The following is a 20,018-nucleotide window of genomic DNA, read 5'->3' as shown; positions in this document are numbered from 1 at the left end:
TCCCCCAAATGAATTTTAATAAACCCACTGATCCCTGGTAAACCATGTTTCTGATATAGAGTCATAGAGGTTTACAGCATGGAAACAGGCCCTTCGGCCCAACTTGTCCATGCTGTCCTTTTTTTAAACCCCGAAGCTAATCCCAATTGCCCGCATTTGGCCCATGTCCCTCTATACCCATCTTACCCATGTAACTGTCTAAATGCTTTTTAAAAGACAAAATTGTACCCGCCTCTACTACTACCCCTGGCAGCTCGTTCCAGACACTCACCACCCTCTGTGTGAAAAAATTGCCCCTCTGGACACTTTTGTATCCCTCTCCTTTCACCTTAAGCCTATGGTATCTGACAATCTGCAATTTGTCTAGACGCCTGCTAATCTCATTACTGGGCAAATCTCATCTCAGTATTCTGCCGGACGCCTGCTAATCCTATTACTTGTTTGTCATGTTGATTTCATCGCTAGTTCACTGTTTAACCTCCTTAACTCCCAAGTTCTTCCCTTGTGACCAGAAAGTCTCATGCAAGGACTTTCAGCCGGTTGGGAAAAAAATTACCCATGCTGCTCGCGACGATTCCCACAGCGGGCGAGACGTGACGAGTTAGGACTAAGTGTGAGCCCTTAGTAAGGAAGGAACAGCCTTACTCTTTGCTTTAAATGTGTAAAACTATTATTACAATGCAGGAACCTAAACCATCTTATCTTTTGATTTGATTTGATTTATTATTGTCACATGTATTAACATACAGTGAAAAGTATTGTTTCTTGCGCACTATGCAGACAAAGCATACCGTTCATAGAGAAGGAAATGAGAGAGTGCAGAATGTAGTGTTACAGTCATAGCTAGGGTGTAGAGAAAGCTCAACTTAATGCGAGGTAGGTCCATTCAAAAGTCTAACAGCAGCAGGGAAGAAGCTGTTCTTGAGTCGGTTGGTAGATGACCTCAGACTTTTGTATCTTTTTCCCGAAGGAAGAAGGTGGAAGAGAGAATGTCCGGGGTGCGTGGGGTCCTTAATTATGCTGGCTGCTTTTCCCGAGGCAGCAGGAAGTGTAGACAGAGTCAATGGATGGGAGGCTGGGTTTGCGTGATGGACTGGGCTACATTCTCGACCCTTAGTAGTTCCTTGCGGTCTTGGGCAGAGCAGGAGCCATACCAAGCTCTGAAAGAACCAGAAAGAATGCTTTCTATTATGCATCTGTAAAAGTTGGTGAGAATCGTAGCTGACATGCCAAATTTCCTTAGTCTTCTGAGAAAGTAGAGGCGTTGGTGGGGCTTTCTTAACTATAGTATCGGCATGAGGGAACCAGGACAGGTTGTTGGTGAACTTGAAGCTCTCAACACTTTCTACTTCATCCCCTTGATGTAGACAGGGGCATGTTCTCCTTTACACTTCCTGAAGTCAATGACAATCTCCTTCATTTTGTTGACATTGAGGGAGAGATTATTGTTGCCGCACCAGTTCACCAGATTCTCCATCTCATTCCTGTAGATTGCGGGCAGCTTACATGTGACTAAAACTGAGGTCTTAACACTTTCTTAGCACATAAATGAAGAATTAATTTTTGCTGCACATCAAGATTGGATACTTCAAGGTGTTCTATGAAGCTCGCCTGACTCGTAACGTTTTACGTTGAATTTGGTTCGGATGAGCAAGAGAGGTTTCACTCCAGGCGTGATTCAACTCACCCCTTTTACCAAAAGCAATGTTTTATTAAGAATATTGTTGATATGTACAAGAAGACACTTAGCAAGAACTTTTAACAGTGACAAAAAAAAGACACAACAACCACGATAATGTATACCACTTAAGGAAATATCTCTAATGTGCTCCAAAGCCAACATCCAATACACAAAACCCTCCAAATAAGCACAATACAGCATCGGTTAATGCCCACTTGTTACAGGAATCCAGCCTCCTGGGTTGAGTGCTGGAAATCCCTTGCGAAGAAACTCACAGAAGAGGTTGTAATCAAATCTGTTTCCCAAAGCACAGCTTCTTTAAGGCAAGATGCCAATAAGCCTCTTCTTTGGCTAACTGGCACTAGTTTCAGAACCAAAGGAAGAGAAGAGCAGGGAGAGGGAGAGAGAGAGACTGCTTCTGAGCTTGTTGCTAAATGCTTCAAAAAACAAAACCAAAACCCCAAAGGGAAAAAAAAACTCCGATCACCCGACTGCCACAAACAAAACTGAAAGCCCTATCACCTGACTGCTACAGCTTAGCTCCACCCCCAATCACATCACTGAAGCTTGCCTTCATCAGCCGGGGCATTGAGTTTAAAAATTGGCAAGTCATGTTGCAGCTTTATAGAACCTTAGTTAGGCCGCACTTGGAATATAGTGGTCAATTCTGGTCGCCGCACTACCAGAAGGTTGTAGAGGCTTTGGAGAGGGTACAGAAAAGATTTACCAGGATGTTGCCTGGTGTGGAGGGCATTAGCTATGAGGAGAGGTTGGAGAAACTTGGTTTGTTCTCACTGGAACGACGGAGGTTGAGGGGAGACCTGATAGAAGTCTACAAGATTATGAGGGGCATGGACAGAGTGGATAGTCAGAAGCTTTTTCCCTGGGTGGAAGAGTCAATTACTAGGGGGCACAGGTTTAAGGTGCAAGGTTTAAAGGAGATGTACGAGGCAGGTTTTTTACACAGAGGGTGGTGGGTGCCTGGAACTCGCTGCCGGGGGAGGTTGTGGAAGCAGATATGATAGTGAGTTTTAAGGGGCGCCTTGACAAATACTTTAATAGGATGGGAATAGAGGGATATGGTCCCCGGAAGGGTAGGGGGTATTAGTTCAGTCGGGCAGCATGGTCAGTGCAGGCTTGGAGGGCCGAAGGGCCTGTTCCTCTGCTGTAATTTTCTTTGTTCTTTGTGAGCATGATTTTTTTTTTAAACCTGAAAGGTACACTCACATGACACTTTACTTCATGCCAACAAATGGAAATATAAATTACTTAAAAACTATCTCTATTCCCTCACAGTTGAATCATGGAAAGCAGAGATGTAGGGCAGGGGTTTCTGCGCACTCCCCCTCCCCTATGGAGCTTATTCTGGTAGCAGAGGTGGTAGTGGGATTCCGTCATCCCACCAAAGCCAATGGGTTTTTTCGATGTCTCGCCCACAGGAAGAAACAGAAAATCCCGCCTCGGTGTCTAAACACCTGCTGTGCATGAATAAAAAAAACAGAGTGTGGGATAATGTGTCACTAGCGATTATCATTCACGATTTAGTCAAAGTTGGGTTAAGATCGATGTCGCCAAGCGAGATTTAACACAAAATAACTTGAAATATTCGCCGCGGGTTTACAATTGGGAGAAAAGCAGAAATATGATCCAAAGATGTGGAACTAGTTGTTTCGAGCTTGGAGCCTCCAGTGTTCGAGACTCTCCAACCTCTGTGGAGATCTCTGGAGCTTTCGATGTTGCGATATGTTTTCTCCTCTCTGGGCGGGATGTGGAGTTCCTGGTCTCGGAATTGGAACGTCGATCATGTAGGAACCTTGGTCAGGAACAGGAACAGGATCGTGGCGCAGAGCGGTCCTCCATGGGGTTGAGACGCCCCTAAGGGTGCGAAAGAAGAGAGGGAGGGGTGTAAGAATGCTGGGTTGCAAGTAGGATGCAAAGATGGAAGAACACAAGGAATTCTGGGAGCAGATAGAGGCCATTCGGCCTTCGAGCCTGCTCCGCCATTCATTTTGATCATGGCTGATCATCAAATTCAATATCCTGATTCCCCCTTTCCCCCCATATCCTCAATCCCTTTAGCCCCAAGAGCGATATCTAATTTCTTCTTGAAATCACACAACGTTTTGGCCTCAACTACTTCCTGTGGTAGTGAATTCCACACATTCACCACCCTCTGGGTGATGATATTTCTCCACACCTCAGTCCTAAAAGGTTCACCCCTTATCCTCAAACTATGACCCCCTAGTTCTGGACTCCCCCCACTTTTGGGAACATTCTTTCTGAATCTACCCTGTCTAACCTTGTTAGAATTTTATAAGTTTCTATGAGATCCCCTTTCAATCTTCTAAACTCCAGTGAATATAATCCTAACCAACTTAATCTCTCCCCATATGACAGACCTGCCATCCCAGGAATCAGCCTGGTAAACCTTCGCTGCACTCCCTCTATAGCAAGGACATCCTTCCTCAGATAAGGAGACCAAAAACCACACACAATACTCCAGGTGTGGCCTCACCAACGCCCTATACAATTGCAGCAAAACATTAGTGGGCCTTTTTCCATTCTGTGTATCTCTATGACTCTATGATGGGAATGGGGATGGGTTGAAGGGCCTGTTTCCCTGCTGTATATATTTCTATGACTCTACGGTGGGAAAGGGAGATCCTCATGAGGCCAGAATTGGAGGAGCGTCGAGATCTCGGTGAGTTGTAGAGCGGCACGGTGGCACAGTGGTTAGCACTGCTGCCTCACAGGGCCAGGGACCCGGGTTCGATTCCCGGCTTGGGTTACTGTCTGTGTGGAGTTTGCACGTTCTCCCCGTGTCTGCGTGGGTTTCCTCCGGGTGCTCCGGTTTCCTCCCACTGCCCAAAGATCTATAGGTTATGTGGATTGGCCATGGTAAATTGCCCCTTGGTGTCCAAAGATATGCGGGTTAGGTGGATTGGCCATGTTAAATTGCCACTCAGTGTCCAAAGATCTATAGATTAGGTGGATTGGCCATGCTAAATTGTCCCTTATTGTCCAAAGATGCGCAGGTTAGGTGGGCTGGCCATGCTAAATTGCCCCTTTGTGTCAAGGAAATAGGTAGGGTAGTTGCTTGGGGTTATGGGGATAGGGCGTGTGTGGGATTGTGGTTGGTGCAGACTCGATGGGCCGAATGGCCTCCTTCTGCACTGTAGGGATTCTGTGTGGCAATAATAAATCAAATCAAAAATCCAATCAAATTAAAGGAAAGTGCCTCAGTGGCTGCAAGGAACACCCAGAGCTTGTGAAAGGCGCTATACAAATGAAAGTCTGGATGGGAAGGGGCTGCATCCTCTCGCGGTATCGCTTTAAGAGACAATGAGTAAGTGGCCAGGATGTAAACCACGTGACCGGCAACCATTGTTGAGGGCGGGGGGGAGCTTCCAGTTTTCCCAGCAGCCCCTGGTGTGGAGGAACTCCCACCTTCCTGTTAACAATAGCTGTCAAATCTTTGTAGTCAACCTGTCCGCTGAGACATCCTGCGACCAGTCATCGATTGAACCCAATTCGGGGCCCCGCGCCACGGAGATATCAAACACGCGTGTGCGCGTGCGGGGCGGTGAGTTCGAAATAAAAAAGATGTCTTCCTACCTGAATTCACCGACAGTTTTAGATGGGCACATCTTCTGTGGCGACCTCCGTCTCTCACGAAGCAGGTGTAGTTTCCAGAATCTTCCGCCCGCACCCGAGCGATCTTCAGGGTGGCAGTCCCGCTTTGATTCCAGGAGGGAGGGAGACTCGTGCGGTTTGCAAAGCTCTGGCTCTGCGATTCCGACCGCGTCCCATTCTGATATTCCGCGAGGACGACTATGGACTCATTTCCGAGATCCAGTTGCCAGGAGACTAACAGTTCCTTCGGCGCCGTCACGTTCTTGAAGTAACACGGCAGGGAGGCTTCACCTCCCTCTCTCGCACCCACCACTTGGTCCTTTGCCTCACAGACGATAGCCTCTGAGAGAAGGAGGACAAAGGTACAACAAGTTCTGAAACTCAGCCACAAACTGTACCCGTCTATCTCAATACCTCCATCCATCATTCCCTGAACGTTACCGGCACGGTGGCACGGTGGTTAGCACTGCTGCCTCACAGCGCCAGGGGCCCGGGTTCGATTCCCGGCTTGGGACACTGTCTGTGTGGAGTTTGCATGTTCTCCTCCCCCCACCCCCTCTCCCCCCGTGTCTGCGTGGGTTTCCTCCGGGTGCTCCGGTTTCCTCCCACAGTCCGAAAGACGTGTTGGTTAGGGTGCTAAACTCTCCCTCAGTGTTACCCGAACAGGCGCCGGAGTGTGACGACCAGAGGGATTTTCACGTTAACTTAATTGTGGGTGGCACAGTGGTTAGCACTGCTGCCTCACAGCGCCAGGGACCGGGGTTCGATTCCCGGCCTTGGGTCACTGTCTGTGCGGAGTCTGCGCGTTCTCCCCGTGTCTGCGTGGTTTCCTCCGGGTGCTCCAGTTTCCTCCCACAGTCTGAAAGACATGCAGGTTAGGTGTTCCCTCTACACTGTCCTCATCAAACACTCCCATGACAGGTACAGCACAGGGTTAGATGCAGAGTAAAGCTCCGTCTACACTGTCCCCCCATCAAACACTCCCAGGACAGGTACAGCACGGGGTTAGGTACAGAGTAAAGTTCCCTCTACACTGTCCCCCATCAAACACTCCCAGGACAGGTACAGCACGGGGTTAGGTACAGAGTAAAGTTCCCTCTACACTGTTCCCCCCCCCCCGATCAAACACTCCCATGACAGGTACAGCACAGGGTTAGATGCAGAGTAAAGCTCCGTCTACCCCGTTCCCCCATCAAACACTCCCAGGACAGGTACAGCACGGGGTTAGATAAAGAATAAAGCTCCCTCTACACTGTCCCCATCAAACACTACAGGACAGGTACAGCACGGGGTCAGATACAGAGTAAAGCTCCCTCTGCACTGGCCCCATCAAACACTCCCAGGACAGGTACAGCATGGGGTTAGATACAGAGTAAAGCTCCCTCTGCACTGGCCCCCATCAAACACTCCCAGGACAGGTACAGCATGGGGGTGGATACAGAGTAAAGCTCCCTCCACACTGTCCCCATCAAACACTCCCAGGACAGGTACAGCACGGGGATAGATACAGAGTAAGGCTCCCTCTACACTGTCCCCACCAAACACTCCCAGGACAGGTACAGCACGGGGATAGATACAGAGTAAAGCTCCCTCTACACTGTCCCCATCAAACACTCCCAGGACAGGTACTGCACGGGGATAGATACAGAGTAAAGCTCCCTCTACACTGTCCCCACCAAACACTCCCAGGACAGGTACAGCACGGGGATAGATACAGAGTAAAGCTCCCTCTACACTGTCCCCACCAAACACTCCCAGGACAGGTACAGCATGGGGATAGATACAGAGTAATGCTCGCTCTACAGTTTAATGGGGTGATGCACTATCAATCAAGCAAAGACTAGTTTGTATGCTGGAACAAATAGGCTTTTATGAGCAAAAGACTTGGAGCACACCCATGCCGATGAACTGGTCCAGAGACTGAGGCAGGGGGTGGGGAGCAGTCACCTTATACCTGGACCAGGGGGGAGGAGTCCCAGGCGGGGCCGGCAGGGGCATGTCCACGCACGTCACACACACACACAGGCAATGAGCTAACAGTGGTTTACCACATGGGGAATGAACAAAAGAACAAAGAACAGTACAGCACAGGAAACAGGCCCTTCGGCCCTCCAAGCCTGTGCCGCTCCTTGGTCCAACTAGACCAATCGTTTGTATCCCTCCATTCCCAGGCTGCTCATGTGACTATCCAGGTAAGCCTTAAACGATGTCAGCGTGCCTGCCTCCACCACCCTACTTGGCAGCGCATTCCAGGCCCCCACCACCCTCTGTGTAAAAAACGTCCCTTTGATATCTGAGTTATACTTCACCCCTCTCACCTTGAGCCCGTGACCCCTTGTGATCGTCACCTCCGACCTGGGAAAAAGCTTCCCACTGTTCACCCTATCTGTACCCTTCATAATCTTGTACACCTCTATTAGATCTCCCCTCATTCTCCGTCTTTCCAAGGAGAACAACCCCAGTTTACCCAATCTCTCCTCATAGCTAAGACCCTCCATACCAGGCAACATCCTGGTAAACCTTCTCTGCACTCTCTCTAACGCCTCCACGTCCTTCTGGTAGTGCGGCGACCAGAACTGGACGCAGTACTCCAAATGTGGCCTAACCAGCGTTCTATACAGCTGCATCATCAGACTCCAGCTTTTATACTCTATACCCCATCCTATAAAGGCAAGCATACTATATGCCTTCTTCACCACCTTCTCCACCTGTGTTGCCACCTTCAAGGATTTGTGGACTTGCACACCTAGGTCCCTCTGTGTTTCTATACTCCTGATGACTCTGCCATTTATTGTATAACTCCTCCCTACATTATTTCTTCCAAAATGCATCACTTCGCATTTATCCGGATTAAACTCCATCTGCCACCTCTCCGCCCAATTTCCAGCCTATCTATATCCTGCTGTATTGCCCGACAATGCTCTTCGCTATCCGCAAGTCCAGCCACCTTCGTGTCATCCGCAAACTTGCTGATTACACCAGTTACACCTTCTTCTAAATCATTTATATGTATCACAAATAGCAGAGGTCCAAGTACAGAGCCCTGCGGAACACCACTGGTCACAGACCTCCAGCCGGAAAAAGACCCTTCGACCACTACCCTCTGTCTCCTATGGCCAAGCCAGTTCTCCACCCATCTAGCCACTTCTCCTTGTATCCCATGAGCCTTAACCTTCTTAACCAACCTGCCATGTGGGACTTTGTCAAATGCCTTACTGAAATCCATATAGACGACATCCACGGCCCTTCCTTCATCAACCGTTTTTGTCACTTCCTCAAAAAACTCCACCAAATTTGTAAGGCACGACCTCCCTCTTACAAAACCATGCTGTCTGTCACTAATGAGATTGTTCCGTTCTAAATGCACATACATCCTGTCTCTAAGAATCCTCTCCAACAACTTCCCTACCACGGACGTCAAGCTCACCGACCTATAATTTCCTGGGTTATCCCTGCTACCCTTCTTAAACAACGGGACCACATTCGCTGTCCTCCAATCCTCAGGGACCTCACCCGTGTCCAAAGAAGCGACAAAGATTTCCGTCAGAGGCCCAGCAATTTCATCTCTCGTCTCCCTGAGCAGTCGAGGATAGATGCCATCAGGCCCTGGGGCTTTGTCAGTTTTAATGTTCCCTAAAAAACCTAACACTTCCTCTCTTGTAATGGAGATTTTCTCTAACGGGTCAACACCTCCCTCCGAGACACTCCCGGTTAACACGCCCCTCTCCTTCGTGAATACCGATGCAAAGTATTCATTTAGGATCTCCCCTATTCCCTTGGGTTCTAAGCATAATTCCCCTCCTTTGTCCCTGAGAAGTCCGATTTTCTCCCTGTCAACTCTTTTGTTCCTAACGTATGAATAGAATGCCTTAGGATTCTCCTTAATCCTGCCTGCCAAGAACATCTCGTGACCTCTTTTTGCCCTTCTAACTCGCCGTTTGAGTTCTTTCCTACTCTCTCTATATTCCTCCAGAGCTCCATCTGTTTTCTGTTGCCTGGACTTAACGTTCGCCTCTCTTTTCATTTCAATCAGATCCTCAATTTCCCTGGTTATCCACGGCTCTTGAATCCTACCTTTCCTATCTTTCCTTTTTACAGGCACATGCCTATCCTGCAGCCTTATCAATAGTTCCTTAAAAGACTCCCACATGCCAGACGCGGACTTACCCTCGAACATCCTCTCCCAATCAACATCCGCCAATTCCTGCCTAATCCGGCTATAGTTAGCCTTCCCCCAATTTAGCACCCTGCCCGTAGGACAGCACTGATCCTTGTCCATTACTATCCTAAAGTTAACAGAGTTGTGGTCACTATTTGCCACATGTTCCCCTACCGAAACTTTGACGACCTGACCGGGCTCATTTCCCAGAACTAGGTCCAGTATAGCCCCCATGGGCAAGGAAGTGGCTTGCTCTGAGTACAGGACGCTATTGCGGGGGGTGTAGCGGGCTGGAGGAGGTGGGAGAGCTGTGTCTTACCCGCCTGTGAGATTCCAGTGGATAGGAGCAGAGAGAGGATCAGTCCGGGATACGTGGCCACCATCTCTGTAATCACTGCAGACCTGACTGGAGACAGAAAATGAAACCTTGTCATCAGCGTCCTGTCTTAAACCTCCTGAGTCCTATTGCAAACCACAAACCCCACCACACCCTGTGTCTCAGAGAAGTACAGCACTTTTGTCCAGTGCTTCTGAAGTGTGGGGAGGGGGGGAGGAGAACGGGGCGACTTGACGATTAAAGAGTAGAATTTTAGCCTGGGAGTCTGGAACTCCTGGGCTGTGGTGAATGGGGAGGGGGAAGGGGGTTTGGGTGACAGGGGTGGGTGTGTGTTCCACAGACACATACCCAGTGAGCTGTCCGGACAGTCTGATCCTGAGCTATTCAAGTCCAGGCACAGTTGTGAGCAGTGTGAGGGAGCTCGGGCAAAACTTTATCAGACGCTGGTTAGTTCTCAGTGTCAGCACTGTGGGTCATTCAGCTTGCTGCTGTGTAGAGATTGCTCACTGTAACTTCAACTGACTGGGACCCAATCTCTGCAATTCCCTCCCTAAACCTCTCCACCCTCTACCTCTCCATCTCTCTCTCTCTGTCTCTTTCTTTCCCTCTGTCCCCTTCTCATTCTCTCTTTCTGTCTATCTCTTTATCTCTCTCTCTCTCTCCAACTCCCTCTCTCTCCCCCTCTTTTTCTTTCCCTCTATCCCTCTGTCATTCTCTCTTTCTGTCTGTCTGCCTCTCTCTCTCCCCCTCTATCTCTTGCTCACTCTCTTGCTCTGTTCTCTCTCTCCCTCCCTCTGTTTCTCTCTGTCTCTCCCCTCTGTCCCTCTCTCATTCTTGCTTCTCGTCTGTGTCTCCCTCTCTCTGTCTCTCCCTCTCTCTCTCCCTCTCTGTGTCTCATTCTGTCTCTCTCTTCCTCATTTTCTGTCCCTCTCCCCCTCTTTCTTCCCTCTCTCTTTCTCTCTATCTGTCTCTCCCCTCTCTCTGTCTCCCCCCCCTCTCTGTCTCTACCTCTCTCTATCTGTCGCCCCCTCTCTCTGTCTCTCTATCTGTCTCTCCCCTCTCTCTGTCTCTCCCCCTCTCTCTGTCTCTCTCTCTCTCTCTCCCTCTGTTTCTCTCTCCTTGTCTCTCCCCCTCTCTCTGTCTCTCCCCCTCTCTTTCTCGCTATCTGTCTCTCTCCTCTCTCTGTCTCTCTCTCTCTCTCCCCCCTGTTTCTCTCTCCCTGTCTCTCCCCCTCTCTTTCTCTCTATCTGCCTCTCTCTGTCTCTCTCCTCTCTCTGTCTCTCTCTCTCCCCCTCTGTTTCTCTCTCCTTGTCTCTCCCCCTCTCTCTGTCTCTTTCTCTCTCTTTCTTTCTATCTGTCTCTCCCCTCTCTCTCTCTCTCCCTCCCTCTGTTTCTATCTGTCTCTCCCCCTCTCTCTGTCTCTCCCTCTCTCTCTCTCTCCCCCTCTGTTTATATCTGTCTCTCCTCCTCTCTCTGTCTCTCCCTCTCTCTCTCCCCCTCTGTTTCTCTCTCTCTGTCTCTCCCTCTCTCTCTCCCCCCCTGTTTCACTCCCCCTCTCTCTACCCCTCCCACCTCTGTTTCTCTCTCTCTGTCTCTCCCTCTCTCTCTGTCCCTCCCTCTCTCTCTCCCCCTCTGTTTCTCTCTCCCTCTCTCTCTCCCCCCCTGTTTCACTCTCCCTCTCTCTCCCCCCTCTGTTTCTCTCTCTGTGTCCCTCCCTCTCTCTCTCCCCCCCTGTTTCACTCTCCCTCTCTCTCCCCCCCCTCCGTTTCTCTCTCTCTGTCTCTCCCTCTCTTTCTCCCCCTCTGTTTCTCTCTCTGTTTTTTCTCCCCCTCTCTCTCTCCTTAAATCCGAACTCTACAATGAGGAAGTCGGTCACCTGTGCGACCATCTGTGTTATTTTCACATTCTCAGCACTGCTGGGACGTTTCATTCAGCTAAAAGGTGCTACACAAATGCAGGTTCTTGTTGTTGATATCCCAGAAGGATTCAGACGCAGAACGGGTCAAAGGGAGAGTGGGGAGGTTAACATGACAGAACATTCTAGATAGAGTGACCACTTCCACACAGACACTGTGGTGGGGGTCGAGGATTGGAACTCCCCTCGGCAGATGGGATATTAAGGGGGGTGGGGGTTTATGAAGTGAGGCCATAGATTAGACACAATCTCACCGAACGGCCTCACCCTGCCCCGACATTCCCACATTATTCCATTGGAACGATCCCGAGGCGGGGAAAGGGGCGCTATACAAATGCAAGTTCTTCCCTCTCTGGTTGAATTGGCTCCTCCCCACAACCTCCACATCAAGGGGCAATTTAGCATGGCCAATCCACCTAACCTGCACATCTTTGGACACTAAGGGGCAATTTAGCATGGCCAATCCACCTAACCTGCACATCTTTGAACACTAAGGGACAATTTAGCATGGCCAATCCGCCTAACCTACACATCTTTGGACACTAAGGGACAATTTAGCATGGCCAATCCACCTAACCTACACATCTTTGGACACTAAGGGGCAATTTAGCATGGCCAATCCACCTACCCTGCACATCTTTGGACACTAAGGGGCAATTTAGCATGGCCAATCCACCTAACCCGCACATCTTTGGACACTAAGGGACAATTTAGCATGGCTAATCCATCTAACCTACACATCTTTGGACACTAAGGGGCAATTTAGCATGGCCAATCCACCTAACCTACACATCTTTGGACACTAAGGGGCAATTTAGCATGGCTAATCCATCTAACCTACACATCTTTGGACACTAAGGGGCAATTTAGCATGGCTAATCCATCTAACCTACACATCTTTGGACACTAAGGGGCAATTTAGCATGGCTAATCCATCTAACCTACACATCTTTGGACACTAAGGGACAATTTAGCATGGCCAATCCACCTAACCCACACATCTTTGGACACTAAGGGGCAATTTAGCATGGCTAATCCATCTAACCTACACATCTTTGGACACTAAGGGGCAATTTAGCATGGCCAATCCACCTAACCTGCACATCTTTGGACACTAAGGGGCAATTTAGCATGGCCAATCCACCTAACCTGCACATCTTTGGAGTGTGGGGAAGAAACCAGAACACCCAAAGGAAACCCAAGCAGAAATGGGGAGAACGTGCAAACTCCACACAGACAGTGACCCAAGCTGGGAATCGAACCCGGGTCCCCGGCGCTGTGAGGCAGCAGTGCTAACCACTGTGCTGCCCTTCCATGTGTAGGTTAGGGGGAATTAGAGGGGCGAATAAGTGGGATTACAGGGAATAGGGGACTGGGTAAGATGTTCTGTCTGAGACTGGATGGGCTGAATGGCCCCCTTCTATACGGGAGGGACTCTAAGAGAAAAGAGAGCCACCTGACAAGGGATACGTACTTGCCCCAAAGAGCCAACGTGGAGAGATCCAAACTCTCGTGACGATGTCGCTCAGATTGCAAGGAGTACAGCACTGAAGAGGAACTCGAGGCTGCAGGAAAGCACACAGTCCAGTGTCAGCTTAGTCTCAGCGACAGGAACCACCGCTGACTGTTTATAATGTGAGTAGTGGTTACGTCACCAATGGTCACATTCACATGACTGTGAAAACAGAAGGGGAAGTCACCCTGTGAAACATGTCTGGGGCAAACTGGAAACAGCAGGGTCATCATGGCCTCATCAAAGAGTTCTGATTCAATTTCCTACTCAGATCCCGACTGGGAAAACATAGGGAAATTCGTTTGGGGATTGATACAGGGCTATGAGGAGAGAGTGGGGCAGTGGGATTAGTTTGGGGATTGATACAGGGCTATGGGGAGAGAGTGGGGCAGTGGGATTAGTTTGGGGATTTATACAGGGCTATGGGGAGAGAGCGGGGCAGTGGGATTAGTTTGGGGATTGATACAGGGCTATGGGGAGAGAGTGGGGCAGTGGGATTAGTTTAGAGATTGATACAGGGCTATGGGGAGAGAGTGGGGCAGTGGGATTAGTTTGGGGATTGATACAGGGCTATGGGGAGAGAGTGGGGCAGTGGGATTAGTTTGGGGATTGATACAGGGCTATGGGGAGAGAGTGGGGCAGTGGGATTAGTGTGGGGATTGATACAGGGCTATGGGGAGAGAGTGGGGCAGTGGGATTAGTTTGGGGATTGATACAGGGCTATGGGGAGAGAACGGGGCAGTGGGATTAGTTTGGGGATTGATACAGGGCTATGAGGAGAGAGTGGGGCAGTGGGATTAGTTTGGGGATTGATACAGGGCTATGGGGAGAGAGTGGGGCAGTGGGATTAGTTTGGGGATTTATACAGGGCTATGGGGAGAGAGCGGGGCAGTGGGATTAGTTTGGGGATTGATACAGGGCTATGGGGAGAGAGTGGGGCAGTGGGATTAGTTTAGAGATTGATACAGGGCTATGGGGAGAGAGCGGGGCAGTGGGATTAGTTTGGGGATTGATACAGGGCTATGGGGAGAGAGCGGGGCAGTGGGATTAGTTTGGGGATTTATACAGGGCTATGGGGAGAGAGCGGGGCAGTGGGATTAGTTTGGGGATTGATACAGGGCTATGGGGTGAGAGTGGGGCAGTGGGATTAGTTTAGAGATTGATACAGGGCTATGGGGAGAGAGCGGGGCAGTGGGATTAGTTTGGGGATTGATACAGGGCTATGGGGAGAGAGCGGGGAAGTGGGATTAGTGGGGATTGATACAGGGCTATGGGGAGAGAGTGGGGCAGTGGGATTAGTGTGGGGATTGATACAGGGCTATGGGGAGAGAGTGGGGCAGTGGGATTAGTGTGGGGATTGATACAGGGCTATGGGGAGAGAGCGGGGCAGTGGGGTTAGTTTGGGGATTGATATTTGAGATAGTTTGGGGTGTTCCGCAGGGCTCTGTATTGGGACCTCTGCTGTTTGTGATTTATATAAACGATCTGGAAGAAGGTGTAACTGGGGTGATCAGTAAGTTTGCGGACGACACAAAATTGGCAGGACTTGCAGATAGTGAGGAGCATTGTCAGAAGCTACAGAAGGATATTGATAGGCTGGAACTTTGGGCAAAGAAATGGCAGATGGAGTTCAATCCTGATGAATGCGAAGTGATGCATTTTGGTAGAAATAATGTAGGGAGGAGCTATACGATAAATGGCAGAACCATAAAGGGTGTAGATACGCAGAGGGACCTGGGTGTGCAAGGCCACAGCTCCTTGAAGGTGACGTCTCAGGTGGAGAAGGTGATGAAGAAGGCATATGGCATGCTTGCCTTTATAGGACGGGGCATAGAGTATAAATGTTGGGGTCTGATGTTGCAGATGTATAGAACGTTGGTTCGGCCGCATTTGGAATACTGCGTCCAGTTCTGGTCGCCACACTACCAGAAGGACGTGGAGGCGTTAGAGATAGTGCAGAGGATGTTGCCTGGTATGGAGGGGCTTAGTTATGAGGAGAGATTGGGTAAACTGGGCTTGTTCTCCCTGGAAAGACGGAGGGTGAGGGGAGACTTAATAGAGGTGTATAAAATTATGAAAGGCACAGACAGGCTGAGCGGTGGGAAGCTTTTCCCCAGGTCGGTGGTGACGTTCACAAGGGGTCATAGGTTCAAGGTGAAGGGGGGGAGGTTTAACACAGATATCAGAAGGACATATTTTACACAGAGGGTGGTGGGGGCCTGGAATGCGCTGCCAGGCAAGGTGGTGGAGGCGGGGACACTGGGAACGTTTAAGACTTATGTAGATAGCCATATGAACGGAGTGGGAATGGAGGGATATAAAAGAATGGTCTAGTTTGGACCAGGGAGCGGCACGGGCTTGGAGGGCCGAAGGGCCTGTTCCTGTGCTGTATTGTTCTTTGTTGATACAGGGCTATGGGAAGAGAGTGGGGCAGTGGGATTAGTTTGGGGATTGATACTGGGCTATGGGGAGAGAGCGGGGCAGTGAGATTAGTTTGGGGATTGATACTGGGCTATGGGGAGAGAGCGGGGCAGTGAGATTAGTTTGGGGATTGATACTGGGCTGCGGGTGGAGTGTAGCGCTGATAATCTACATGAAGGAGAGTGGAGAGTTACTGGAACATGTTCTAGATCAGACTAACCACACACACCCACACACAGGCTCTAATCTTTAAATCTTCACAACCACAAGAGATGTTTAATCTTTCACCCAAAGCCTAGCTCAGAATTCTCCCACTCCAAATGTTGCTGCAACTCTGAACTTTTCACACCACCGCCTCTGTCTCTGTCTCTCTCTCACACACACACACACACACATCTCGTTGATCTCTGTCCAGTTTTCTGCCACTATTGGTGTGCCTTCTCTCAGTCACTTACGAAGAAAGGTTTCGTAGGCCGGCCCTATATCCACTGGAGTTCAGAAGAATGAGAGGTAGCCCTATTGCAATGAATCAGTACCATAGAACCCTTACAGAGCAGAAGATGAGTGGGGCAGTGGGATTAGTTTGGGGATTGATACAGGGCTATGGGGAGAGAGCGGGGCAGTGGGATTAGTTTGGGGATTGATACAGGGCTATAGGGAGAGAGGGGGGCAGTGGGATTAGTTTGGGATTGATACAGGGCTATGGGGAGAGAGTGGGGCAGTGGGATTAGTTTGGGGATTGATACAGGACTATGGGGAGAGAGTGGGGCAATGGGATTAGTTTGGGATTGACATAGGGCTATGGGGAGAGAGTGGGGCAGTGGAATTAGTTTGGGGATTGATACAGGGCTGTGGGGAGAGAGTGGGTCAGTGGGATTAGTTTGGGATTGATACAGGGCTATGGGGAGAGAGCGGGGCAGTGGGATTAGTTTGGGGATTGATACAGGGCTATGGGGAGAGAGTGGGGCAGTGGGGTTAGTTTGGGGATTGATACAGGGCTATGGGGAGAGAGCGGGGCAGTGGGATTAGTTTGGGGGTTGATACAGGGCTATGGTGAGTGAGAGTGGCAGTAAGATGCGTTTAGGAGTTGATACAGGGCTATGGGGAGAGCTTGGGGCTGAGGGATTAGTTTGAGGATTGATACAGTGCTAATTGGAAGAACAGTGGGACTAGTTTGGGGATTGGTACAGGGTTATGGGGAGAGCGCAGGGCAGTGGGATTCGTTTAGGAGTTGATACAGGGTTATGGGGAGAGAGTGGGGCAGTGGGATTAGTTTGGGGAATGATACAGGGCTATGGGGAGAGAGTGGGGCAGTGGGATTAGTTTGGGGATTGATACAGGACTGTAGGGAGAGTGTGGGGCAGTGGGACTAGTTTGAGGACTGATACAGGGCTATGGGGAGAGAGTGGGGGAAGTGGGATTAGTTTGAGGATTGATACAGGGACATGGGGAGAGAGCGGCGCAGTGGGATTAGTTTGAGGATTGAGACAGGGCTATGGGGAGAGAGTGGGGCAGTGAGTTCAGTTTGTGGTTTGATACAGGGCAATGGGGAAAGAGTGGGGATTGGGATTAGTTTGGAATTGATACAGGGTTTTGGGGAAAGAGTTTGGCAGTGGGATTAGTTTGGGGATTGATACCGGACTGTGGGGAGTGTGGGGAAGTGGGATTAGTTTGGGGATTGATACAGGGCTATTGGTAGAGAGTGGGGCAGTGGGATTCATTTGGGGATTGATACAGGGCTATGGGGAGAGAGCGTAGGCCAGTGGGATTAGTTTCGGGATTGATACAGGGCTATGGGGAGAGATTGGGGCAGTGGGATTAGTTTGGGGATTGATACAGGGCTATTGGTAGAGAGTGGGGCAGTGGGATTAGTTTGGGGATTGATACAGAGCTATGGGGAGTGAGTGGGGCAATGGGATGAGTTTAGGGATTGATGCATGGTTATGGGGAGAGCGTGGAGCAGTGGGATTAGTTTGGGGATTGATACAGGGCTATGGGGAGAGAGCGTAGGCCAGTGGGATTAGTTTCGGGATTGATACAGGGCTATGGGGAGAGATTGGGGCAGTGGGATTAGTTTGGGGATTGACCGCAAGGAACTACAAAGGGTCATGAACATAGCCCAATCCATCACGCAAACCAGCCTCCCATCCATTGACTCTGTCTACACTTCCCACTGCCTCGGGGGAAAAGCAGCCAGCATAATCAAGGATCCCACTCACCCCGGACATTCTCTCTTCCACCTTCTTCCACTTGAAAAAAGATACAAAAGTCTGAGGTCATGTACCAACCGACTCAAAAACAGTTTCTTCTCTGCTGCTGTCAGACTTTTGAATGGACCTACCTCGCATTCAGCTGATCTTTCTCTACACCCTAGCTATGACTGTAACACTACATTCTGCACCCTCTCCTTTCCTTCTCTATGAACGGTTTGCTCTGTCTGTATAGCGCACAAGAAACAATACTTTTCACTGTATCCCAATACATGTGACAATAATAAATCAAATCAAATCCTTCTCCCCTATGTACTCTATGAACGGTATGCTTTGTCTGTATAGCGCGCAAGAAACAATACTTTTCACTGTATCCCAATACATGTGACAATAATAAATCAAATCAAATCCTTCTCCCCTATGTACTCTATGAACGGTATGCTTTGTCTGTATAGCGCGCAAGAAACAATACTTTTCACTGTATCCCAATACATGTGACAATAATAAATCAGATCAAATCAAAGTTCTTTATCCTTGGAATCATTCTTGTGAATCTCCACGCTACTCTTGCCAATGCCATGAACTCGATGGGCTGAATGGCCCCCTTCTATGTGGGAGGTATCCTCAGAGAAAAGATACCCATTTAACAAGGGAGAATTACTTGCGCCAAAGCATCAGCGTCGAGAGATCCAACCTCTCGTGAAGCGGTGACGGTGTCGCAGAGGTTGGAAGGCGCACGGCTCTGATGTGGAAGTCGAGGCAACAACAGGAAAGCGCACAGCCCAGTGTCAGCTGAGGCTCGGCGACGGGAATCACTGCTGACTGCCTTAAAGTGAGACAAAGCTGTGTGAGAAAGCTTGATGTGAATTGGCAGGGGAAAACTTCACTGAACCAATCCATCCTCTGCACCGTCATGTGACAGACTTGCATCTAGGCAACCTGGAAATATTTTAGTCATCAGACTCAATGAGCCATTTCCTGTCAGACCCCATCTGGAACACTTCAGATTGTTCAAGATAAGACTGGCTTCCTATTATACAGGCCTCCGGGGAGAGAGTGGGGCAGAGGAATGAGTTTGGGGATTGATACAGGGCTATGGGGAGAGAGTAGGGCAGTGGGATTAGTTTGGGGACTGATACAGGGCTGTGGGGAGAGAGCGGGGCAGTGTGATTAGTTTGGGGATTGATATAGGGCTATGGGGAGAGAGAATGGGCAGTGAGATTAGTTTGGGGATTGATACAGGGCTATGGAGAGAGAGTGGGGCAGTGGGATTAGTTTGGGGATTGATACAGGGCTATGGGGAGAGAGTGGGGCAGTGGGATTAGTTTGGGGTTTGATACAGGGCTATGGAGAGAGAGTGGGGCAGTGGGATTAGTTTGGGGATTGATACAGGGCTATGGGGAGAGAGCGGGGCATGGGGATTGGTTTGGGGATTGATACAGGGCTATGGGGAGAGAGCGGGGCAGTGGGGTTAGTTTGGGGATTGATACAGGGCTATGGGGAGAGAGCGGGGCAGTGGGATTAGTTTGGGGATTCATGCAGGGCTATGGGGAGGCCGGGGCAGTGGGATTAGTTTGGGATTGATACAGGGCTATGGAGAGAGAGCGGGGCAGTGGGATTAGTTTGGGGATTGATACAGGGCTATGGAGAGAGAGTGGGGCAGTGGGATTAGTTTGGGGATTGATACAGGGCTATGGGGAGAGAGTGGGGCAGTGGGATTAGTTTGGGGATTGATACAGGGCTATGGGGAGAGAGTAGGGCAGTGGGATTAGTTTGGGGACTGATACAGGGCTGTGGGGAGAGAGCGGGGCAGTGTGATTAGTTTGGGGATTGATATAGGGCTATGGGGAGAGAGAATGGGCAGTGAGATTAGTTTGGGGATTGATACAGGGCTATGGAGAGAGAGTGGGGCAGTGGGATTAGTTTGGGGATTGATACAGGGCTATGGGGAGAGAGTGGGGCAGTGGGATTAGTTTGGGGTTTGATACAGGGCTATGGAGAGAGAGTGGGGCAGTGGGATTAGTTTGGGGATTGATACAGGGCTATGGGGAGAGAGCGGGGCATGGGGATTGGTTTGGGGATTGATACAGGGCTATGGGGAGAGAGCGGGGCAGTGGGGTTAGTTTGGGGATTGATACAGGGCTATGGG

The 20,018-nt window shown here is 49.8% G+C and overlaps 1 protein-coding gene across 2 annotated transcripts; it reads right to left on the bottom strand.

Annotated features, from left to right (window-relative positions):
• Positions 1-1,694: 1,694 nt before the first annotated feature.
• Positions 1,695-18,701, bottom strand: LOC144487612 (CD276 antigen-like). Of its 2 annotated transcripts, none has more exons than XM_078205701.1 (4): positions 18,564-18,701; positions 9,793-9,879; positions 5,297-5,656; positions 1,695-3,556 (listed from the first exon to the last, which is right to left on the bottom strand). In XM_078205701.1, exons 2-4 carry the CDS (start codon positions 9,854-9,856, stop codon positions 3,483-3,485), a joined length of 498 nt encoding a protein of 165 aa, XP_078061827.1. In that variant the 5' UTR covers positions 9,857-9,879; positions 18,564-18,701; the 3' UTR covers positions 1,695-3,482. The 2 variants fall into 2 exon arrangements, with proteins under 2 accessions (XP_078061827.1, XP_078061828.1); XM_078205702.1 differs by lacking the exon at positions 18,564-18,701 and adding an exon at positions 13,200-13,328.
• Positions 18,702-20,018: the final 1,317 nt, after the last annotated feature.

The sequence above is a fragment of the Mustelus asterias genome, unplaced genomic scaffold (assembly GCF_964213995.1).
Source record: "Mustelus asterias unplaced genomic scaffold, sMusAst1.hap1.1 HAP1_SCAFFOLD_925, whole genome shotgun sequence".
Classification (NCBI taxonomy): domain Eukaryota; kingdom Metazoa; phylum Chordata; class Chondrichthyes; order Carcharhiniformes; family Triakidae; genus Mustelus; species Mustelus asterias.
This window is presented reverse-complemented; position numbering and strand designations above follow the sequence as displayed.

Bases quoted from the DNA above. Each gene is read 5' to 3' on its own strand.
- LOC144487612 (XM_078205701.1), bottom strand. From the start codon at position 9,856: ATGGTGGCCACGTATCCCGGACTGATCCTCTCTCTGCTCCTATCCACT. The intron at 5,657-9,792 runs GTAAGACACAGC...TCCTTCTCTCAG, and splicing joins CACTGGAATCTCACAGGCGG to AGGCTATCGTCTGTGAGGCA. The intron at 3,557-5,296 runs GTAGGAAGACAT...TCGCACCCTTAG, and splicing joins AAAACTGTCGGTGAATTCAG to GGGCGTCTCAACCCCATGGA.